The sequence below is a fragment of the Mobula hypostoma genome, chromosome 17, assembly GCF_963921235.1.
Source record: "Mobula hypostoma chromosome 17, sMobHyp1.1, whole genome shotgun sequence".
Classification (NCBI taxonomy): Eukaryota; Metazoa; Chordata; class Chondrichthyes; order Myliobatiformes; family Myliobatidae; genus Mobula; species Mobula hypostoma.
The window spans coordinates 34989444-35012928 of record NC_086113.1 but is presented as its reverse complement, the minus strand read 5'-3'; the positions used below and the strand labels follow the sequence as shown (position 1 = coordinate 35012928).

Genomic DNA, 23485 nt, shown 5'->3' with positions numbered 1-23485 from the left:
TCACTAGAGGATGGATACCCAGTCTCTTACGAACTAGAACCACAGAACAACTGGCGCAGCCCTTTCAGTCCTTATGCTCCACTCCAGGAGTTCCCAAACTTTTTCATTTCATGGACCCTAGGCTGGGAACCCCTGCTCTACTCTGTCATTCAATGTGGTCATGGTATATCAACCATCATCCAAATTCGCTACCTTGTTCCTGTTTTCTCCCCATGTTTCTCTGACTGTTTTAGGCTTTAGTATGATTTCTATTTCTATATTGAAATAACCTATATCATTTAGACTCAGCTGTCTTCTGTGGTAGAAATCCCACAGAATCATCACTTATTGGATGAAGAAATTTCATCCATGCCAGTCCTAGGTGCCTTTTTCATACCTCTGGGTTACAGTTACTAGTTCTGGTCCTTCCCACCACTGGACATATCCTTCCTGGATTTAGTCTGTCTAGTCCCATCAGAATTTTTAATTGTTTCCACATTGATCTTCTCATTCTTCTAATCTCTGGTTAATATAAGCCTAATCATCATAAAATTTCTTCATCTGCAAGTCCTCTTTTCCCAGGATTCAGTGTGCTGAACCTCTATTGTAATCACAGTATCTGTGCAGCTTGATGTAGTTTGGTCAATGGTGACTCGCATAAAATTGATGGTCTGGGATGTATTTAAGTAATACCTTTGAATATCAAGTGCAGGTGGTTAGAAAAATGTTTTGTAGATCTTTCTGATGCATGACTGCTTCAAGGAGTTGTAAATGAAGTTGAACATTATGAGATAATCAGTTAAGATTGCCACATCTGGCATTTTTATGTGAGGAAGGTCAACATGAGCCAGCTTAACATGATTAGGCCTCAGATATCACCTTGAGGAACTCAGAAAACAATGTCCAAGGACTACTGATCTCCAAGAACAACCATCTTTCACATGCAAGGCATGACGGGGTATCAAGAGTTCTCTTCCCCTTGATGTCACTTGACATCGCTTTTACTAAGGCTTCTTGAAGCCACACTTAGGTCAAATACGGTACTGTTGTCAGATGTATTCTACTTCCACCTCATTCTGGATCATTTTGAAATAAATTCTAAAACAAAGTGCTTCTGCCAACAAACAAACTGAGCTTTAGCAAGCAGGTTACTGATGAGTAAATGTTTCTTGAAATCAATCTCTAGATCTCCTATCATTCTGAAGATGATTGAAAGTAGACTGACTGGATGGTAAATTTCCTGGATTGGATTTATTTATTTTTGTGAGCGAAACATACTTGAGTTATTTTTTGACATAGTTGGGTGGATACAATGTTATAACTGGATTCAGAATAACTTAACTACATGTGCTGTGCTCCAGTTTATATTAGATACTGTGGATCTGCATGAACTTGATTACTCGTCCTTCAGTATCCACCCCCGTAATTTTTATACATCTGGCAGATTTTACCCAGGTGCAAAGAGTTACAAGTAAAGCAACATCATTCACTCCAAGATTAAAGGCTGCTATCAAGATAATCTGTGGGTGTGCAGAGCATTTCTGCTCTCTACACTTTATGAATGTGAAACCTGAATTCTAGACAGTTGGGCCATGAAGCAGTTAGTAAGATTACACCAAAGGCATATACCATCATTGATGAAAATTAAGTGGTGAGGCAGAAAAATGAAGAACAAAGTGCTTCCACGTGCCAACATGAAGTGAAAGGCAAACAAGTGTATCTCTGGCCAGCTCAGCAGGTCAGACAAATGGTTCTACAAACAGCTGATGACAGGTACACGTCCGGAGTATTCTCAAGTGATGACTGAAGAGATTATAGTTAACTTTGTGGAAACTTATCCATTAAAGACAAAAAAAAAGCCTTGAAACCACTGTGAATTATGATACCACACACTTTAATCGAATGTTAGCAGCACAAACTAATTCCACAACACAGACATCCCACCCTGCAAAAACTCATTTCAGGGAGGGAGCACCATCAATTTGCGGGAGACTTCCGGGAGAGGTGGGATGTCTGCAATAGAGTAGCTCCTGAGCAGCTAGTCAGCTAGTTTAAATAACGTTAGCTATGCTAATGAATGAATGACACCTGTTAAACTCACCTCAACATGTCTTTTACAGTCTTAACCCACCATGGGCAATAGATAAGTCACTGTTGCAAACAGTGCAGCGAGCAACACTGTCATTATTGTTGACCCCTATTAGGCAGGGGTACACTTTAGTGTAGTCTGGGGTGACGTACTGTACGTTTTATATTTTTTTTTGGAACACTCTGCCATGGCGCGCTCTCGCTCTCTCTCTCGTGGTCGCTCGCGCGCTCTCGCTTGCTTTCTCTCGCTCGCTCTCAAAAAATTGATTTCCGTGATATTGTATATAATTTGCGGGCATCAGGGAGCCACTATTAATATGCGGGAGACTCCTGGATCTTCCGGGAGAGGTGGGATGTCTCATAACAGTTAGCCTGTCTTTGTCAATAAAACTAATGGCTTTCAGTATAAACTGCACATTGATGAAGCATTGCTTATGGAGCAGACTCAATGGACCAAGTGATCTAATTCTGCTCCTATGTTTTATGGAAACATTAATGGCTGGAAATTTTTCCATGATTACTTTTATTCCATACATTAACTGTTATTTAGGTTATGATTCTGTTTCTAAGATTTATACAATATACAGCACAGAAGGCAAATCTGTCCCCTGTATTGACATTAACTGTTATTTAGGTTATGATTCTGTTTCTAAGATTTATACAATATACAGCACAGAAGGCAAATCTGTCCCCTATATTGATGTCGGGTCGCAGACTGAAAATGATCCATTTTAGTTTGTTCCCTAAACTTTCTCTTTTGTCTTTTGAATCATTTTACTTCCTTTCTTTTCAAAATCTTTACCTAGCTTTTTAAAAGTAATGGCATTATTGGATTTGCTTTTATCTTTGCCTATGGTGGAGCAGGACATGTTCTGGCACAAATGTTTTTGGCATTTCTCTAGCAAATTCTCCAGCAACTGAAGCCAAAGCTAAGTAGGAATAGCTTTTCCTTACATTGCTTGGAAGGCCCATTATAATTTTAAAGACCAGATTAAACAAAATTACAGCATTAAATCTGTTATCACTATGGGATATTCCCATTTAATGCTTGATCACGGATGAGACTTTGATCATATCACTTCTTATACTGCCCTGACTGCAATAAATTACAGCCTTAAAATTATAATTTTAGGAATTAAAAAAATATGTCCCAAGCTTTGAAACAGAATTAAGTTGCTGTATTGTATTTATTCACTTGCAATACATAAATAACAATTAATAATTCCAGATTTGGAACATGCCCTTCTGGTACATATCTTCAAACTTTCACAAGTTAGTGGTAAATACACTCAGATTATGTATTTTGCATGAAGTGTCATGGTGTTCTCAATTCTTGCTTCTAAATTGAATGCTGGGAAGGAAATGCACAAAAACTGTGTACTTAGGTACATCACTTAACATTTCTGAAGAATAATGTTTACTTGAAACACTAATACTGAGTTTAAAGTGTTTAATCCTCTTTTTAATGTTTTTTTCCTTATGAAAATGACATGCAACTTGAAATGTATTTAAAGATTTTACAAATAGGGTTAGAGCACCAGGTGCTACCAAGTTAAATTACTAACATAAGCTTCTAACTTTGCTAAATGTGCTTGACAAACATCAACAAAACAACAGTATGCTTTGATTTTCAGCCTTTTTAAGAAATAATTTTGTGGCTTAGCAGGCACATATTTAATGTACAACTTTTTAAAAATTCTCAAGCTATGATACTTAGTTTCATATTAGGCATTTGCATCCCTTAGATATTGTCAGCATTATGTCTTCACCATGCTTCGTGAGGAAGGTTGAAAGCAAGTGAGCTGTAAGTGCATGCTGCTCTTGAATTTGTTCAGGAGCTCTTCAAGTAACCTAAAATGAAAACGCAATTAGTGTGTATTCCACACCTGACCATGGCACTACATTTTACTTTCATGGATGTTCTAATAGACAGACAATTATCATTAACTTATTAAAAGTAATTAATGTTGACAATGGATATTTTAATCAATTAGTCTTTCAGTTTAATTAACAATTATTACAGCCATTTGATGCAAGTTTTCCTCCATTTCTAATGCTCATCATTCATGGATAGAAACATTATTTTCTTAATTATGAACAGGACACTTAAATATAACTAAAATCTAATTAGAAAGATGTGCATTGCGTCCACATGGATTCATGGAACTCATTCATGGATGAATGTGGGGATTGGGAAGGCCACTAAGACTGGGTCTTCACATCTAGCTTATTTAAGTGTGGCTGCGGACCATCAATGCATAGCTATTCAGGCTGGGGAACTGGTCCAACGTGATTTTGCCTTAGGTTTTAGTAACCTCATTTGGTCACAGTTTTGCCCTTTTTGAAATTAATTTTTAAACCATATGTTCAGTGAATTCACAACATTTGCTACAAGGTAATCAAATTCCAAGTGAACTTTGTTTCCCTGACTCAATATTTGAAAGAGATTCCATTTTGATTGTGTGGCAATCACATTGAATTGGAAGTATTGTTTCCTTACTTTAAGGCTACAAAATTACTTCTGACCTGTATTGCACACTTTTGAACAGAAATTATTACCTCTCAAAGCATCATTTAAGAGATTTTTAAAGAGTGGTATATCAAGAGTCCAGGGGAAATCTCTCCTGTTAAGATAAAGGGTAAACTGGTAAATTTAGGCAATCCTGGCTGACGAGGTATTTAGGCTCCAGTCAAGGGAAAAAATGGGTTGAGGAGGTCAGGGTGACTGAATCCCTTGATAAAAAGATAAAGAGTGCATATGAAGGAAAGCAGGAGGACAAAGAGAGGGTATGAGATCTGGCAGGTAAAGTTAAGGAAAATCCAAATTTAGAGTAAAAGGGTGGAGAGAGTAGGTCTCCTTAGAATCAGCAGAGCTTTGAGCTTAGAGAGTTGGGTGGGATTTTTAACAGATCTATCTCCTTGGTGTTTACTTCATTGCTCAGGAGATAATGGAAACTGGGGGGGTGTGTTTTGGAGGACAGTAATATTACTAAGGAAGAGAGATTTGCAGCCTTACAGCATATTAAGGTGGATAATTACCCAGTGCACCTTCTAAATGTGGAAGGTTAGAGCAGAAATTGTGGAGGCCCTCGTAGAGTTACCTGCTTCATAGTTAGCCACTGCTGAATTTCCTGAAGACTGGAAAGTGGCTAATGTTGTTTTGTTGTTTAAGAAGTGTAGCAAGTATAAACCAGGAAACTTCAGGCTAGAGGTGGAGAGGTTACTGGAAGAAATTATGAAGGATAATCTACCAGCATTTGGATAGTCTGATTAGGAGGAGTCAGCATGGCTTTGTGCATGGTAAGTTGAGTTTGATAAATCTTTAAGTTTTTTGAGGGAGTAAGGGTAGATGAGGGTAGGGCTGTGGATATTGCCTATTGGACAAAGGCCCATATGGTAGGTGGGTCTAGAAGGTTAGGCTCCATGGAATCCAGGGAGAGCTGGTTATGGCTTAGAAGTAGGAGGTAGACTACGGTGGCTGAAGGTTTTATTCCTCAGAATGGAAGCCAGTGACCAGAAGGTTTGGGTTTTTGAAATCCTTGATATTCATTCTTTATATACATGATTTAGATTAGATTCAACTTTATTGTCATTGTGCCAAGTACAGATACAAAGCCAATGAAATGCAAAGAATAGTGTTATTTACAAAATAACTGCGAATAAAAAGTAAGTGCTATAACACACAAATATAAAAGTACTGAGACAGTACAATATGGATGCAATACTGCTTAGCGCTGTGATGTGAGGTTTGGCAGGGTCATAGCCTCAGGGAAGAAGCTCTTCCTGTGCCTACTGGTGCAGGAGCAAAGGCTCCTGTAGTGCCTACCAGATGGGAGGAGAGTAAAAAGGTGAGATGCATCCTTGATAATGCTTTTCGCCCTGCCCAGGCAGCGTTTATGGTAGATGTTCTCAATGGTGGGCAATTGGATGCTGATAATCTGCTGGGCAGTTTTCACCACACGCTGGAATGCTTTGCGGTCCGATACAGGACAACTGCCTTACCACACTGAGATGTAGTTGGTAAGTATGCTCTCAATGGTACAGCAGTAAAAGTCCATCAGTATCCTGGGACAGAGGTGAGCTCTCTTCATGATCCACAGGAAATAAAGGCGCTATTGTGCCTTTTTGATCAGGATGGAGGAGTTCAGGGACCAGGTGAGATCCTCGGAAATGTGGACACCAAGGAATTTGAAGCTTGATACACGCTCCACTACAGCTCTGTTGATGTAGATGGGGACATGAGTGTGGCTCCTAGCATGCCTGAAGTCCACAATGATCTCCTTGGTCTTCTGGGTGTTAAGAGACAGGTTGTTGGATGTGAATGCACAGTACAAGGCCTGATCACTAAGTTTGCAGATGACACAAAATTAGGAAGTGTTACTGACAGTAAAGAATGTTGTTGTAAATTACATGGGATATTGATCAGTTAAGAAAGTGGACTAAAGAGTGGCAAATGTACTTCAATACTGGTAAGTGTGAGGTGATGCATTTTGGAAAGTCAAACCAGCGCAGCACATGTATCGTGAATGGTAAGGCAGCAGGGTCTGTAATGGAAAAGAAGGACATAGGAATACAAGTGGCATCAAAGGTAGACAGGGTAGTGAACAAGGTACTTAGCAAGTTGGTATTCGTAAATCAGGGCACTGGGTTTAGGAGTTGGGACATTATGTTATAGCTGTAACAAGTCACTGGAGAGGCCGCACTTACTCTATTGTGTACAGTTGTGATCAGCCTGTTATAGTAAAGGCATGGTTAAATTGGGAATAGTGCAGAAAAGATTTACGAGGATGTTGCCAGTATTAAAGGGCCTAAGTTATAGGGAGAAGTTGGTGGGCTAGATCTTTATGTAATGTAGGAGAATGAAGGGCGACTTTATAGAAAGGCATAAAATTATGAAGAGCATAGATTAGGTGAATGTTAAGTCTTTTTACCAAGGAAGGGGAATCCAAAACTAGGAGCATAGGTTTAGGGGTGGGTGGAGGAGAAAAATTACAAGAGATTTAAGAAGTAACATGTTCATGCAGAGGTTGGTGAATATGTGGAATGAGCTGTCCGAGGAAGTGCATGGTTCAGGTAAAAAGGCATATGCCAAATATAGGACATGGGGACAAACAGCGTGGACATCATGGCTGGCATGTTCTGGTTAGGCCGAAGGGTCTGTATCTGTGCTGTATTGCTCTGTAACCAGACAAATATTGAGGAAGTAACCATCAACTCTAAAGTATAACTACTGCAATAAATTATTAATCATCGGGTGTGTTGTTTCTTATTCAATGATACTAGTACCCACTACAAAATGAAGTTTGCTTATCCAAATAGCACTTCTCCCACTTTTCAATATTTTTTAAAACCAGCTACCTTTTGATAACTCAGTTAAAACCCAGTCATTGTGATTATAGTTTGGTGAGCAAATCTGTAAGGAGTTTTCATTTAATTTTTCTTTCAAAATTAACTGATAGGAAATCTCCTGGAAATGGCAAGATAAAGGAGTTTTGCAAGAAGTAACCTGGCATTTGTAGCTTCAAGTTCTGAGGTCTGCTTTATGCAACACCTTGAAACCTAGCCAGTCACTGATAGTGTTTTTGGCTGTCAAAACAAAACTTGTATGGTTGGGAAATGCATTTTGATTTTTTGCTTTAATGGGAACATTCTATTTTGGTCATTATAAAGCTATCAGTTAGTTATCTGAAGTTGCTGGACAAAGAGAGTGACACCACCAAACACAGGGCTAAAGTGATCACAGTGAGTCTCAGTCTCTCTCTCTCTAAATGTGTGTGTGTGTGTGTGTGTGTGTGTGTGTGTGTGTGTGTATGTATGTATGTATGTATGTATGTATGTATATATATATATATATATATATATATAGTTTGGTCAATTGTGTTAGAAATATCTACTTGCTATTAATTTTAAACCAAAAACAGACAGCAGTACATCACCACCATGATCATCATCATCACGCACCAGTTGGCACTTATTTAAAATTAACCTCCTAAGCTCTTCAATAACAGTAATCACAGAATCTTCATGAAACTTACTTCTTATCTGCTCCATTGGGAAGTTGAGGTAATGCTTCAAGGGCCTGCTTAAAGCTAGATCTAAGAGAGAAAGTTAGATTTAAAAACACGTAAATATTAAACTATATGGAGCTGTTAATGTAGATTCAAAAGTTCATTTTATTGGCAACATTCGTGCCTACATGAATCAAGCAGCATTTGAGATTAAATACTAATCTACTCAATTCTGCCTTTTACTAAAAGAAAAAATATGGATACTTAGTCATTCTTACTGAATATCCACTATAAAATCAGTTAAACAATTCCCTTACTTGTACTGTAATTGTATTTTTTAAAAATTTTGAACTTACTATATTTTGAACAATCTGTACAGACAGGCAACTTTAGATAGAACTTCTCTATTATTCAAAATCACTTCAATTGCCTTGAACGACTGATACTTCAGTGTAGTTATAAATAAATCTCTTACAGCAGCCCACAAATTCATTATACTCCTACAAATGGACGCGTCAGAAATATTTTCTTTACTTGTTTTTGACTGAAATGTGCAGTTCATTGCACATTGAATAATTTTGTCAGAAAATGCTGGAGTTTCAACTTTTAAAATAACTTGGGGACGGCAGTTAGAATAACGCTATTACGGTGTCAGTGACACGGGTTTGGTTCCGCCTCTGGCTGCAAGGAGCTTGTATGCTCTACACATGACCACAAAGGTTTCCTCTTACATCCCAGATGTATCTGGGTTAGTAGGTTAATTGGTCACGTGGGTGTATTTGGACATTGTGGGTGCATTGGGTCAGAAGGGCCTGTTACCATGCTGTACCACTAAATAAAATAAAAAAAATGCTTGTATAATTAACTGAACGTTTTCAAAAAATCTCTATTGAAAGTTAAGTAATCAAAGAGAGAGAAATAATACACTGAAGTTTCTTCTTACATGCTGTCAGGAGTCAGGAACGAAGCAACAGCATCTCTAAGGGCACATATTTCCAGTTTGGCCTAAACGAAGAAACACATTTTATAATTGTGATCAATATGCCTAAAGAACATAAGAAACAGAAGCAGGAGCAGGCCAAATGACTCCACCACTGAATAAAATCATGACTAATTCTGCAACTCATCTTACTTGCTTTGATCCTTGCATTGTTCAAAATTCTGTCAGTCTTGACTTTGAAGGTAATGGCACAGCAGTGAAACCCTTTTGCAGGAAAATAATTCTGAAGGGCTAAAGTTGGTTTTCAGCTAAGAAAAATTATTTTCCTTCTCAGACCTAGTGGCTATCCTTTGACCTGGCATAATGCTTCTTGGTTTGAGAGTGCTCAATTGGAGGCAACTGCTTCTCAGCATCTATCACTAGAATGTAGCTCATCTCAATGAAATCACCTTTTCAATGAAATCATTCTTTTAAATGCTGGCAATCATTTGTTTTCTCACTTCTCTTAAGACACCATCTCTTCTGGTATCAATATATGCTGCACTGACTCTGGTACAAATATATGCTTTAATCAGCCAGCAAGACGAGAACGACTTCCTCATTTTTGTAATCTAACCCCCTTGCAATAAAGTGCAACATTTACCCTGACTTCCAATTAAAATAGCTACTGGAATGTCATATGATAAAAGTTACTGTTTTAAAAGGAATAAGTGACTTTCTAAGTAAAAGGACACTTAAGAATTGGAATTTTCGGCATTGTTGAGTATTATCCGATGGTGCACAAGCCTTTACAAATGAATTTGTATACTTATCACACAATGCTTGACATACAACTTTAAAGTTCTTTGACTTCATTTTTAATTCACCCTGCTGGCAAATAAACTTAAATTCTTTCAGTCTTATCTAGTTAAAATATAAGGACTTATTTTACATCCCTTTATTGCAAGCATAAAGCTCCATGAAAGATCAAACTCAACATGGACATCTTAACAATTCACACATCACTGAAAAATATTTGCATGCCATAAGTACTTCTGGTTTAAGTTGGCGCTACTGAACGCATGTGACAGCTCACTAGCTGTTCAAAAGGTAAAAAATTCAACTAAAAGCGTTGCTAATAACACCCTTCCTGAAGTACGTTATCACCAAAAGCAATGAGGAGGTGAGCAAAGCGAAGCAAATTTGAGGAATGAACCGTGCTGTTATGTTGCAGAATTGACACAGATGGAGTGAGCCATTCGGAGAGGAGAGGTCAAGGCAAAGGAGCTTCAATGTCCGTACGTCTGGCCCAGGTGTGAGGTTGGATCACTTTGGACACCCAGCTGATTTGGAGAAATCACAAGTGTCTTCGGGCTGGGCAGAGAAATCTGCGCCCAGAGTGAGTTGCCGGGCAGCATGGTCTTGGCCTGGAACCTTTCTCTGCAACAGTGCTTAGGTTCTAGTGCGAGGTATGATACGCTATTTGGATGACAATTTAAATGATATACTGGAAAGACAGAACGTCAGGATTGGAGGAGAGAGACCATTTTGCTTGCTCTCCCGTGATGTTCACTCCTCTCTCTCAATGGTGCTGAAGCTATGAAGACCGCTCCAAATGTTGTGCTCCATGCCCGCTAATCTGACGAACTGACACCGAGACCTTGGGCCTACTCCAGGGTTCGGAGCCAAGGACTCATTTTGATTCGGAATATTGTTACTTGCTTCTGCTGTTTGTGTGATGTGTGGTTTTTCCCCTTTCTCTGCGCAACAGGTTTTGGTCTTTATATTTTTTTTTTAATTGGGTTCTTCTGTATTTCTTGCTTTGTGGCTGCCTGTAAGCAAACAAATCTCAAAGTTGTATAATTCATACATTCTTTGATAAATACATGTACTTTAAATCTTTGAAATCACTACTGGCTGTAATAGGTAGAGTGCAGATTTTAGCTAGGTTTTCCTAAAACAGAGATCTTGATTTTAGCTGCAATATCAAACTTGCTGCCCATTACACCACTGGCATTCAGGGCAGTAATGAAGGTCCTCCATCTCTGGTGGTGTTCAGAGCTTCTATCATCATGTCAGTAGCCTCTTCTTGGTCTTCATGACTGCCAGTCATATAAGTCCCAGATGGAGACTCAGGAATATTGCTGCACTCAGATTTAGAATGATTCTTCATAGCTGTTTCCATAACAACTTTGTTTTACCAGTCAGGGTAGCTAGCCCTGAGCAGAACCCCCAATCCTTGAGGACCAATGGACCACTCTTAGTGTGGCCTCTACACTTTGACCTGTATGGCATGGGAGACCCGACTAAGAGCAAAAGCATAAAGCCTGACTCCAGCCAACCTAGCTCTCAGGGTCATTGAGGCACACAAGCTTTCAAACCATGACAAGGTTATGGTCCACTTGGAGGTGCAAAATCAAAGACTATATAATATAGAGGACAGTAATTTTCACTAGAAGGTATAATGTGAAGGAAGAGAGAAAACCAGAGGACACATTGGCCAGAACTGGCTGTGCACATTTCCATTCATTAGTTCTACATGTCTAACAAACAATGAAATAAGAATATTAATAGAATAACTGGGGAGAATTCAGCAATTTGGAATCAGCAAACTTAATCAAATGGAAAGCTTATCACCAATTTAAGTCGAATAAATTTATATTACAGATTAACTGTACAAAGCTGCACTTGTGAAAATGTGTACATTCATTTACTTGTAAGGTTTTAAGAACGGCAATCAACAATTCTCCTACTTGATATAAAACAGGCATAAAGTAGAACAAATAAAATAAGAAAATATCTTTGTTAACCAAAATAACATTAAGTAATTGTTATTCAGTTTCTAATATCCAACTATGCCTTAATCACTGCCAAATTTATTCCTCTACTGAGATCAATAATAAAAAAAAAAGTTAAAGCCATTATCGTCTTTCAAGTTCCCGGATAAGCTAAACAGTTGCAAGCAGGTTATTAAAAGTTTGAGTTTGAAACTCATATCCATATTAGATCTCAGATGTACCGCTAATTCAAACTGCAATTGGTAACTGCAAATATTATCAGATAATGACTTGCATTCTGTAATCACTAAGAGTTGGACATCAAAGACAAAAGCAATTTGCTATATCTCATAGGCATATTCATTTCTAAATTCATGCCACATATGCAGCTTTGATACTGTTCAGTCTGCAAATCTCCAAACTATAACTGCACCTGACCTGTAAAATAGAAGATTGATGCCATGTGACAACAGATTGATGCTGTGTGGGGCATCAATGTAACAGTGACATAGGAACAGTCGAGTGCTGGCGCAAATTAATTGCACCACCAACTGGATATCCAAGAGTTATGACATCACTCATATCTGTGACTGATCTATATTTTTAAAAAGATACTGTGGTACTATTTCTGAATACATGCACAATACATTAATCTACAGGGGCAGTATACAACACATTTTCAAAGGGGCCAGAAAACAGGCAATGTGTGGCTCCCAGGTTTCTGTTAAATGAAACTATTTTTGGGGGGGTTCTACCTGATATTTAGCTTACAAGTTCTTGTGTGAACAAGTTCTTGTGTGAAGATTCTGTTCATTACTGCTTTCATACATTTATTTCAAACTCCATTTCCATATAATACAGGAACAAAATGATCAACTTTGCTGCTATTTTTGCTGAATTTGACACCTTTGCTTCAGATTTTCTTTTTGTAGAGAGACTGTCACTTTCAGTGTGCTAGCCAAAACATGAGATGTGATCAGATAAGTTCAATGCATAGTAATTTCTGTCATGAACTGCTTTACATTAAAACCACTGTTATGGTAAATTGGACGTCTTCTGCTGACTTCTACAGGGGATTGAAAGGAGTTTTTATTATATTGCTGATAAACATTTACAAATATTAACAAGGACACTGTAAAAATATTGTGCGCATTCTACTGGACATTTCCATTCACACGGGTTACCAGAAAGGGGGCTTGAATGAACATCTCGGTTTAACAATCATTTAAAAGACACTGCCATCAGATTATCAATTATTGAGAACGCTACTAAAATGATGAAGTATTGAAGAATGAAACTATTAAAACAGTGTTGATACTAAAAAAAAGGAACAGTTAAAAGACAAAACGAATCTGAGCATGGCACTGAAAGCAGGACTTCCCTTAGTTACATGACCATATTGGAAGGACAGAAAGCCATTACAAGACTCTAATCAACAAGTGAAGAAGTTGTATCAGTGGTCATTCTTTGGATTGGAGGTACCGCCACCTGACAGCAGAGAAAACAGCTTGATCAACAACTCCTGACATCTATTGACATGGCAGAAATTGGCTTTGGTACCCAATCTTCCTGCTTTTTCCAAACAGGAGAAAACTAGGCTGCAAGTAAATTCAGTGCTTACAAGGTAATTATAATTGTAGGAGAAGTGAATGGAGGATTTTACTTGGGAAAAGGGATGAAATGTAGAAAAATATTGCGTAATCTGAACAAAACATTTTCCATTGTTTCCATTTAAATAAAGAAATAGAATGGTACAAATATATTATGCCATACGCTTTTGGAAGATTTTGTTTGAGATATGTGCAAGCGCCTATATGATAGCTGCACCAGTGCATTTTAGCGAAAACTTTCCACCCCATTTAGCACAGAAGGAACTCTGACTTCATTTAGATCAACTGCACAGATTTTAAGGCTAGGGTTGGGAATGAACTTAAAAGCTGACAATATTAAATATCTGATGTTACTGCACTGAAAAGAAAAGAAAATCAGCTCTAGGCTTCAAAATAGCTCTGTAACATGAGACAACAAAGATTTTGCTTCCTGAATACTTTTGGGTGCATCTTATGGATTTTGGGCTGCTGATCATGAAAACCACCATGAAATTTCCCTATCACGACCATTTTTAAAAACTCACCCATATTTGTTATTTCAATTCATATTTCAAATCAGAATAACTGATGCCAGGATTAAGAAAGGCATTTTTGTTGGTCCACGAATCAAATTTGTCATTGGTCATCAATGCCAGGCAACTTGAAGAACTTCGACTGTGATTGGAGAAAATTGCAAGGAAGGTATTCAAAGATGTTGAAAATTTTCGTGGCAACTTCAGAGCACCAACCTACATGCAGCTGGTTGACAACATGGTTCAAGTATATAAAACCATGAAGTGCAACATATCGCTAAAGATTTGTTTTCTGTATTCCCATTTAGTCTTCTTCCCTGCAAATCTTGGCTCTGTCAGTGATGAGCATAGTGAAACATGGACATGGTGGTCATGGAGAAACGGTATCAGGGCAACTGGAATCCATCACTGCTGGCTGAATATTGCTGGATACAAGTGATAAGCCTCAGACATAGAGTACAGATGAAAATAATCAACAAAACATTTTTAGCAGTTGAACTATTGCAAAGCATCAGCACCATTATGAAATTAAACTCATTATATTAAAAAAAAATTAATTTCTGTTTTTCCAAATTCATACCTGGTACAAGTAATCTGACATTATATTTGTGTGCAGCTTCAAGCAGTCTATCATAAACAAAAAAAATTCTGAGGAAGCAACACTTCCAAAAAAAATTTGTTGTTCAGTGTAATTCTAGAGATGAGTTCAGATCACATTTATTTTATTCGCATACAACTTTTACAATGTTTTTACTAAACTGGAGGAATGAATTACACAACTTCACTGCAACTTCTCCCATGTTAAAAAAAAGTTTATATCATTAGTTACCACAACTAACTAACCAGTGATTATATTTTCCTTCCTATGCGAATTAAAGACAAAATAGATTTAAAAATTCAAACCTGTAATGCTCCATTTTTACTAAAGGATGATACGCATTGCATCAATCGGCTCATTTCTTCAGCAACGGCCTCTATAATCTGTGAAAGAACTCTCGGGACAAGTTCCTTCGAAATTGTAAACACCTATATGTTTACCAGATAGATTGTGTTAAAAGAGATGTGTGGTTATCTAATGTAGAAAAGATCTTTTCATTAAAAAACATGAGCATATAAATGTAAAAATATTCCCATTACATAAAAAGACAGATATACTTGTCATACCATCTCAAAATCTCATATGCTGAAATGAAATTACCTCTTACTTGTCTTCAAAGTATGAAGTCTGAGGTGATGAATCTTGGCAGTAAGGACAAGGAGCAACAATACAGGTTAAATGAAATGCAGTAGTTCTAAAGGATGTGCAGGAATAAAGGGTGCATGCGTGCATTAGCACAAGGATCTATCAAGACAGTAATTAGTAAATTTTTTCAGATTTTGGGATTCATGAAGGCATTGAATAATAAAGTGGAAAAGTTCAACTGTATTTTTATAAAACATTGGTTAGTCTGTAACTGGAGTCCTGTGTCAGGTTATGATACTACACTTTTGGAAGAATGCAAAAATCTTAGAAAGGATGCACAAGTAATGCAATGATTCCAAGGAAAGATACTTTAGCTCTAGGGTTTGAATGGAAAGCTGAGAATGAAAGCTAGAAAGGGTAACTGGCTAGAAGTACAAGATTCAGATGCATTTGAATTGGTAGGCATAGAGAAGCTAACCCCATTAACATTTTACCTTGTTCTACCTCAATGCACTATGTAATGATCTTATATGCATAAGCAGTATGTAAGACAAACTTTTCACTGCATTTTAGTAAATGATAATAATACACCAATTTGAATCTCAAAGGTTAATTGAATTGAGGAAAATTAATTTACAGGGTGAGGAAAAATCAAGAAAATGGGACAGAGCAGTCTTCTCTTCAAAGTGTTGCCATTCATGTGATGGGCTAAATTATTTTCTCTTTATGTTGTAATGATACTATTCTTCTATAATTCTGGAGAAAAAAGCTCAATCTATTCAGTTTTATTTCATATTCCAAGAATAGTCAAGTAAATTTTAATTGTTCAAAGACACCTGGTGTTGATTCAGCAAAATTTCAAATACATGTATTCCGGTTAATTGGGACACATTCGGGATCAGTACATTTTGAACCATTCAAGCGACTGCCCCAATTAATGAAGTTTCATGGAAATAGTTAAAGGTATTTAAAAAAAACCAAACTGCTGTTTAACTGGGTAACAAATTATGTATTTAAATGAAATACAATGCAAATTAGAACACTACTAATGTTAATACAGTGCTAAAAACTGTGTATTAGTTCCTAATAGTTATCGATGGAGGAATTCCTCCAGTGGATGCTGTCAGGTTCTTTTGAATGATTGTTAGTGAACAAAACCAGCAGAGACACCTGTTGCAGATAATGGACTGCCTTCATACAATGCTTTTGACGATTGCATTCTCTAAATCTTCATTTTCATTGTAATGTTCAAGACCTTCAAGTTCTTCATAGTTTCTAACTTGTTAAAGTAGTGAAATTGTTTCATTTTCACTCCCAGCTGTTTCTGCCATCTCTATGCTTGAAACCAGTGGAAAAAAAAAACCGTTCTGAATTTTTTTTTACCGGTTATTTTTAACTATCAATGACAAAAAATTTTGAAAACAAACACACGCAACTGACACTATTTAAAACTGTTTGTTCCAAATATGGTGTCGTGTCTAAAAGTGACACAATGCCCATGACTGACATTTGTCAGAAAAGGTCTCCTGTCCCAATTAAGCAGCATAAACAAAGGGAAGGCCGGCTATTTTTTCCAATTAGCTTTTATTCTTTCAGAGCTGGTCCAAATAAACGACTGCCCCAATTAACCAATGGCCCATCTGGAATCCACTGTAATTGCAGCAATACTTTCACTTTAACTTGCCTCACTTCCCAAATGGAGTAGTGTAGCAATTTGATTATTAACATTAATTGAATGATTTGTACAGTAGTGACATCTAGCCAAAAGATAAAAGTACATATCCTTTAATTGTTGTGGCATCCACAATCATTTCACCACATTCAACTATTTCTCTAGGAACCATCAAAGGGCCAAAATGCCTATTTTTTAAAAGGTAGATTATTACTTCAGCGTTCATGGCTTTCCTTTGTGACGAGAATACACATAGATTAAGATGTTAACTGTCCTGTGCTGGCACCAGTGGGATCAGCAGTTGGTCTGCCACCTGTCTTCAGGAGAAAGAGAGATAAGGAAAACAATGGAGCAGCATTTGGAGATGTTAATGAAGGGACGGGAGAGTTTAACGGAAGGAGAGCTGTCAAGATCGGCTCCCCCTTTGAACCCTGAACTGTTTGAAGTGATGGACAGGCGATACCCCAGCAGGGGGATAAAAAGGGACAGGTTCGCTAAGGCAAGACACACACGACACCACGAGGTAACGAGACCCTGGAAGCGGTGCGCCTCCCATAAGTCGGTGGGAAGTTTTGGAGGGCTGATCGCGGGACCAAGCCATAGACGCACAGGGTGGAAAGGCACGATCAGCGGCAACCTGGTGTGTGTCCGCCCTTGCCTGGGTGCCAGGTTCACCGCAGAGAAACGATCGTATCTGGAAACGGAGGGGTCACGGTCGGTGACCTCAGAAGACGTCACAAAGGGCTCGTCCGAAAGCTGACTGTGAAGAATAACGAAGGTCTGTGTGGAAGCCGTTTGAATATTCATTCGTTTTGCTCTCTCTCTCCCTCCCCCCACTGTCCATCTCCCACGGCAGTGATTACAGTGAACTGAACTGAACTCAATTGAACTGAACTTTGCGTCACTTTGAAACTGGTCATTTACCCCTAGACGACGATAGAGCTTGATTGATCCTGTTATCCTAATTCTGTGTACATGTGTGTTTATCATTGCTGAACTGTTGCATTTATTATCCTTTTGATTAGAGTACTGTGTTGCTTGTTTCTTTAATAAAACTTTCTTAGTTCTAGTAATCCAGACTCCAACTCAGTGATCCATTTCTGCTGGTTTGGCAACCCAGTTATGGGGTACGTAACATAAGTGGGGTTCTCGTCCGCGATTTTGAACGCTAAATTTGGGACGGAGTAAATTGATTGGGTTAAAATTCCCGAAAGAAAGAAAAGACAAACAGCAGAAATGGAGGTTGAGGAATTTATAAAGGCGCTGACCTTGGAGGCATTAGAGGATGCCAGGAAAGTGGAATTGGCAGCTGTGGCCAAACAGTTGAATCTTGTCACGGGGAAGTCGACAATGAGGAGAGAGGAGATACACAGAGCTATCGTAGAGCACTATGTATCTAAAGGTGTGTTTCCCCAAGGGGAGCTGGAGGTGGTGTCTATTGAAAAACCTGCTGGAGACACGGTACAGGTGCAGCTTGAAAAACTGAGACTCGAGCACGAGTTCCGGGTACGGCAGTTAGAACACGAAGAGAAAGAGTTAGAAAGGCAGGAGAGAGAGAGAAAGAGACAGTTGGAGCGAGAGGAGAAACAGAGGGAAAGGGAATTTGAGCTGGAGAAGTTAAAGATAAGGGCAGAGCAGGGGCCCGTGCCGAACCAAGATGGAGGGTTCTGGGCAACCCAGGAGGTTAGGCTGGTTCCCCCATTTGACGATACCGATGTGGATCGATACTTTCTCCATTTCGAAAAAGTTGCTACAAGTCAGGACTGGCCGAGGGATAAGTGGGCTGTTTTGCTTCAGAGTGTACTGAAAGGGAAAGCCCAACAAGCTTACTCAGCTTTGACCGCGGAAGATGCCCAGAGGTATGAGGTGGTGAAAGAGGCCATCCTCAGGATTTATGAGTTGGTCCCGGAGGCATACCGGCAGAGGTTCCGGAATGCGAGGAAGCAGTGGGACTGCACGTATTTAGAGTTTGCCCCTGAGATGCAGACATATTGTGAGCGTTGGTGCGCCTCGAAGGGGGTAGATGGGGATTATGACAGACTGCTACAGCTGATCCTGATTAAGCAGTTTAAAGGTTGTGTCCCTGAGGGTATGAGACCCTACCTAGATGAGAAAGAGGCAGCCACGTTAGCTGCAACTGCTAAGTTAGCGGATGAGTATGCGTTGACGCATAAAATGAAGTTTGCCCCGAGTAAAGGCTACCAGAAGGGTAGTCAGGACGGCAGAGAGAGTCCGCCAGAAAAGTCAGAAAGTAAGCTGGGGACTAGTGAGAAGGATAAGGTAGACCGGGAGCAGTCTGGTAGGAAGTCTCCTGGGGTCATCTGTTATAATTGTGGGAAAGTCGGACACTTTGCATCCAGGTGCTTTGCCCCAAAGAAGGAGACGGGAAAAGGAAAAACGGCGATTTTGACTGGCTGTATCGAGCTGGTAAACGAACCGCTAGGAGTGGACAGGTCTGCCAAAGTTCAGGAAGGGCGCGAGAGGTTTATCTCGGCCGGATTGGTGTCAGTGAAGGAGGGGTTAAAACCAGTTCCAGTGCGGATCTGGAGAGACATGGGAGCGTGTCAGTCATTGATATTGAAGAGTGTATTAGAGTTTAGCTCAGAGACCCAGACTGGGCAGGTCAAGGTCAAAGGTATTGGGGGAGGGACAGAGGAAGTCCCTTTGCACCAGATACACCTACAAAGCAACTTGGTCTCTGGACTAGTCACGATCGGGGTGAGGCCCGAATTACCGATGAAAGACGTGGAAGTCTTGCTCGGTAATGACCTCGCCGGGGGAATCGTGTTCCCAGCCGTGAGATTGACAGGTCAGGCTGCCAGCATTGAGGCCCCGCCCATGGACTCACAGGTTCATCACGGGACTGCGGGAGTAAATTTAGCTGAGACGTTTCTGCCAGCCTTGTACGAGAAGGGGGTAGAAAGTGAAAAGAAGGAGTGTAGTGAAACAAGAGGTAGTGAGGGAGCTGAGAGAGACTTAGCATTAGCCAGGAAAGAATTTGTGCAGGCGCAGGAGCGGGACGAGGGGCTGATGGTTTTGGCGGAGACAGCTCTCTCTGACGCAGAATTAAAAAGGGAACCAGTAGGCTATTGTGTGGAGGAGGAAGTGCTAAGGAAGAAAGGGAGACCAAGTACCGTACCCGCAGATGAGGAATGGGGGGTGGTGCAAAAGAGTTATGGGGATGAGATTTTTAACCTGGCCCACAAGGTACCCCCGGTGGACATTTTGCGGTGCTGGAGGAAACAGTTGGTGGAATCATGAAAGAGGTTTACCGGCTGCACGGGAGGAAGGATGTTATTGATTATGGCAAACGCGAACTGAGACGGTCACAGGCTTTTGATATGCTAACAAACTTAGTCGGTGTTAGCGCAGAAATCAAGGAAGCTAGGGTCCCCCTGATAAGAGAAAAAAACCATTTTGAAAAGATGAGTATGGTACTGACCAGATGGGAGAAGGCTATTGTTTTGGCCAGCTCTGCTGATAAGGTCTCTCCCTTAATCCCCGAACAAAGCGACTCTTTAGGAGAAGTAATTAAACGACTCGCACACGTGTGTTTGATTGTCCCGAGGCGATGCAAAGAACTGGGACGTTGGGTGGTGTTTGTTACGCTAGGGCAGCCTAGTGAGCAACATCCCTATAGAATAAGTAATTCAGTGACGAAAGGCTGACGAACACAGAGGTGTGCATTGGTGATGTAATACGGCTGTCTGAAGCCAGCTTGATAGTGAACCTTGAAAAAAATGAGTTCGGCCACACGAAGGTCACTTATCTGGGAATTGTGGTGACACAGGGGCAGCTGGCAGCGATGCAAGCTAAAGTGAGGGCTATCTCTGATATCCCAACCCCGACAGACAAGAGGGCCCTCAGAAGGCTCTTGGAGATGGTGGGGTACTGCAGGAAGTTTTGCAATAACTCTGCGGTTACTACCCCTCCCCCTCCTACTAAGCCCTTGCAAGAGAAAACTAAGTCGGAATGGGACGACCCTTGTTATTGTGGTCCGGGACGAAACCCAATGAGAGGTTACATTGATCGCAGTTCATCAGTGTTTTTGGCCACTATGAAGTTTGCTAAGTTGGAGCCTGGTCTAAAGGATTATTAATAACACATTTAAAAGGAACAGAAAATGTGATGGATAGCTGACTGTCTGTCAGGTGTTGACAACTTAAAATTAGCTGTATTAGCTAAATAGCTGATAAAGATGTATATTTGTGTGTATCAAATAATGTATTCATGTTTGTAATTTTTACCCCAGTAAAAATCCTTAAAGGTGGGAGGTGTGACGAGAATACACATAGATTAAGATGTTAGCTGTCCTATGCTGGCACCAGTGGGATCAGCAGTTGGTCTGCCACCTGTCTTCAGGAGAAAGAGAGATAAGGAAAACAATGGAGCAGCATTGGAGATGTTAATGAAGGGACGGGAGAGTTTAACGGAAGGAGAGCTGTCAAGATCGGCTCCCCCTTTGAACCCTGAACTGTTTGAAGTGATGGACAGGCGATACCCCAGCAGGGGGATAAAAAGGGACAGGTTCGCTAAGGCAAGACACACACGACACCACGAGGTAACGAGACCCTGGAAGCGGTGCGCCTCCCATAAGTCGGTGGGAAGTTTTGGAGGGCTGGTCGCGGGACCAAGCCATAGACGCACAGGGTGGAAAGGCACGATTAGTGGCAACCTGGTGTGTGTCCGCCCTTGCCTGGGTGCCAGGTTCACCGCAGAGAAACGATCGTATCTGGAAACGGAGGGGTCACGGTCGGTGACCTCAGAAGACATCATAAAGGGCTCGCCCGAAAGCTGACCGCGAAGAATATCGAAGGTCTGTGTGGAAGCTGTTTGAATATTCATTCGTTTTGCTCTCTCTCTCCCTCCCCCCACTGTCCATCTCCCACGGCAGTGATTACGGTGAACTGAACTGAACTCAATTGAACTGAACTTTGCGTCACTTTGAAACTGGTCATTTACCCCTAGACGACGATAGAGCTTGATTGATTCTGTTATCCTAATTCTGTGTACATGTGTGTTTATCATTGCTGAACTGTTGCATTTATTATCCTTTTGATTAGAGTACTGTGTTGCTTGTTTCTTTAATAAAACTTTCTTAGTTCTAGTAATCCAGACTCCAACTGAGTGATCCATTTCTGCTGGTTTGGCAACCCAGTTACAGGGTACGTAACACCTTATTTTGATTTTCGTATGCTGAACAGTAGGAAAGAGATGATGTACATAAACCCTGACTACAGAACACTGTCTGATGTTCCCTTGTTCTTCAGGTAAGGTAAGCACATGTCACCGATGTGACGCTACTCAAATATGGTCAGTGTGAAGGCAAATGAACTACATGGTATCTCTTCAAATATTGTAAATGTCTAAATGATTCACATCATCGGAATGCAATGACACAAGATTACATGACATCTCAGAACTTGCTTCTGCATAACTATTAAATACTTAGACCCAAGATGAAAACACAAATTTAACCATGGAAATTAAATTTAAAAGCTTACCTCTGCATGCACAGCTATGATATTAACTAAAGCTTCTTTTAAGTAAGTTCTGACACCTAGGAAAAATAAGGAAAAAAAAGTTCAGTATAATACTATTAGCTATAATAGTTAATTACATTATTTGATTATTTGTTAATCCCACATATTGAAACAACTAAAACAGAAGTGAGATGAAGGTGTGGAACTGTTTGAAAAATTTGAGAACAAACATCCTTTCCTGCTCATCTCTGTGCTCAAGGACAAGGCAAATAATTTCCATCTGGACCATTGGCAATGCCATCATCAAAGCATTACAATACACAGAAGCAAGTCTGTACTTGCTCCATACATATCGACTCAGAAAAGAAAGAACAAGTGGCAGTAGTAATTTTGATCAAGAACAGAAGACGCTGTTTCATGGAAGTAGATGAATGGCAGGAAGTGCCATTTGGTTCACCTATTTTCCTAGGTAGCTGCATGATATTGGATTCCTAAATTAATCAAACCACTTAATTCAATGTAATTGTCTAATAATACTAATCTGTATTAGTTAGGTCACAAGAGAAAGACCTCAGTGATGGAAAGGTTTTCATTTCATTGTTATAACTTGCTGTATTTTCTTTTTAAAATAGCAATCACCATTAATGTGAATATTTTTATAGCTGTTTCTGGCTTCAACATATATATTTTCAAAGAAACAGAATTCAGGAAGCACTACATATAGTCAAGTCATCAGCAACACAAAATAAGTGATAAGTCTGATGCAATAATTTCTAGTATATACTTTAAAATATACTTAGAATTTCCCTTCTTGCAGCCATAATACAATACAGCAATCATAAGATTTGTTGCAGCTGATTATAACAGAATTCCTGGTACTAAAGGAGGGAGGGAGGGAACATTGAGGAGGGAACGTCGACTCAGACCATGAGAGTCCTGCGTCGGGCATTTTCATGCCTTACAAGGCGCAGATTGGAAGTCTGTGTGGGGCGCCACTCCTAGCACAGACACTAGACCAATGTGTAGTTAAGTGCCTTGCTCAAGGACACAAACATGCGCCACAGCTGAGGCTCGAACTAACAACCTTCAGATCACTAGACGAACGCCTTAACCACTTGGCCACATGCAATTGGGCAAGATTGGATTGCTCTAGGTGCCGAGCCAATTTGGAGAGGTTGAGAACGGCTTCTTCAGCAGCGAAATCTAGGCCCAAAGCGAATTTTGGGCAGTGTGTTCTAGGTGTGGAGCAATTCA

At 39.8% G+C, this 23485-nt stretch overlaps 1 protein-coding gene across 5 annotated transcripts in view; it reads right to left on the bottom strand.

The window, feature by feature from the left end:
• Positions 1-1879: 1879 nt before the first annotated feature.
• exoc2 (exocyst complex component 2) overlaps positions 1880-23485 on the bottom strand; it is a 265211-nt gene continuing 243605 nt past the window's right edge. For all 5 annotated transcript variants that reach the window (XM_063069708.1, XM_063069706.1, XM_063069705.1 and 2 more), the window contains 5 exons: positions 22253-22308; positions 14797-14919; positions 9019-9080; positions 8103-8162; positions 1880-3918 (listed from right to left, as the gene is read on the bottom strand). In XM_063069708.1, coding sequence (XP_062925778.1) covers positions 3825-3918; positions 8103-8162; positions 9019-9080; positions 14797-14919; positions 22253-22308 — 395 coding nt within the window. In that variant the 3' untranslated portion in view covers positions 1880-3824. The remainder of the gene's footprint in view (positions 3919-8102; positions 8163-9018; positions 9081-14796; positions 14920-22252; positions 22309-23485) is intronic.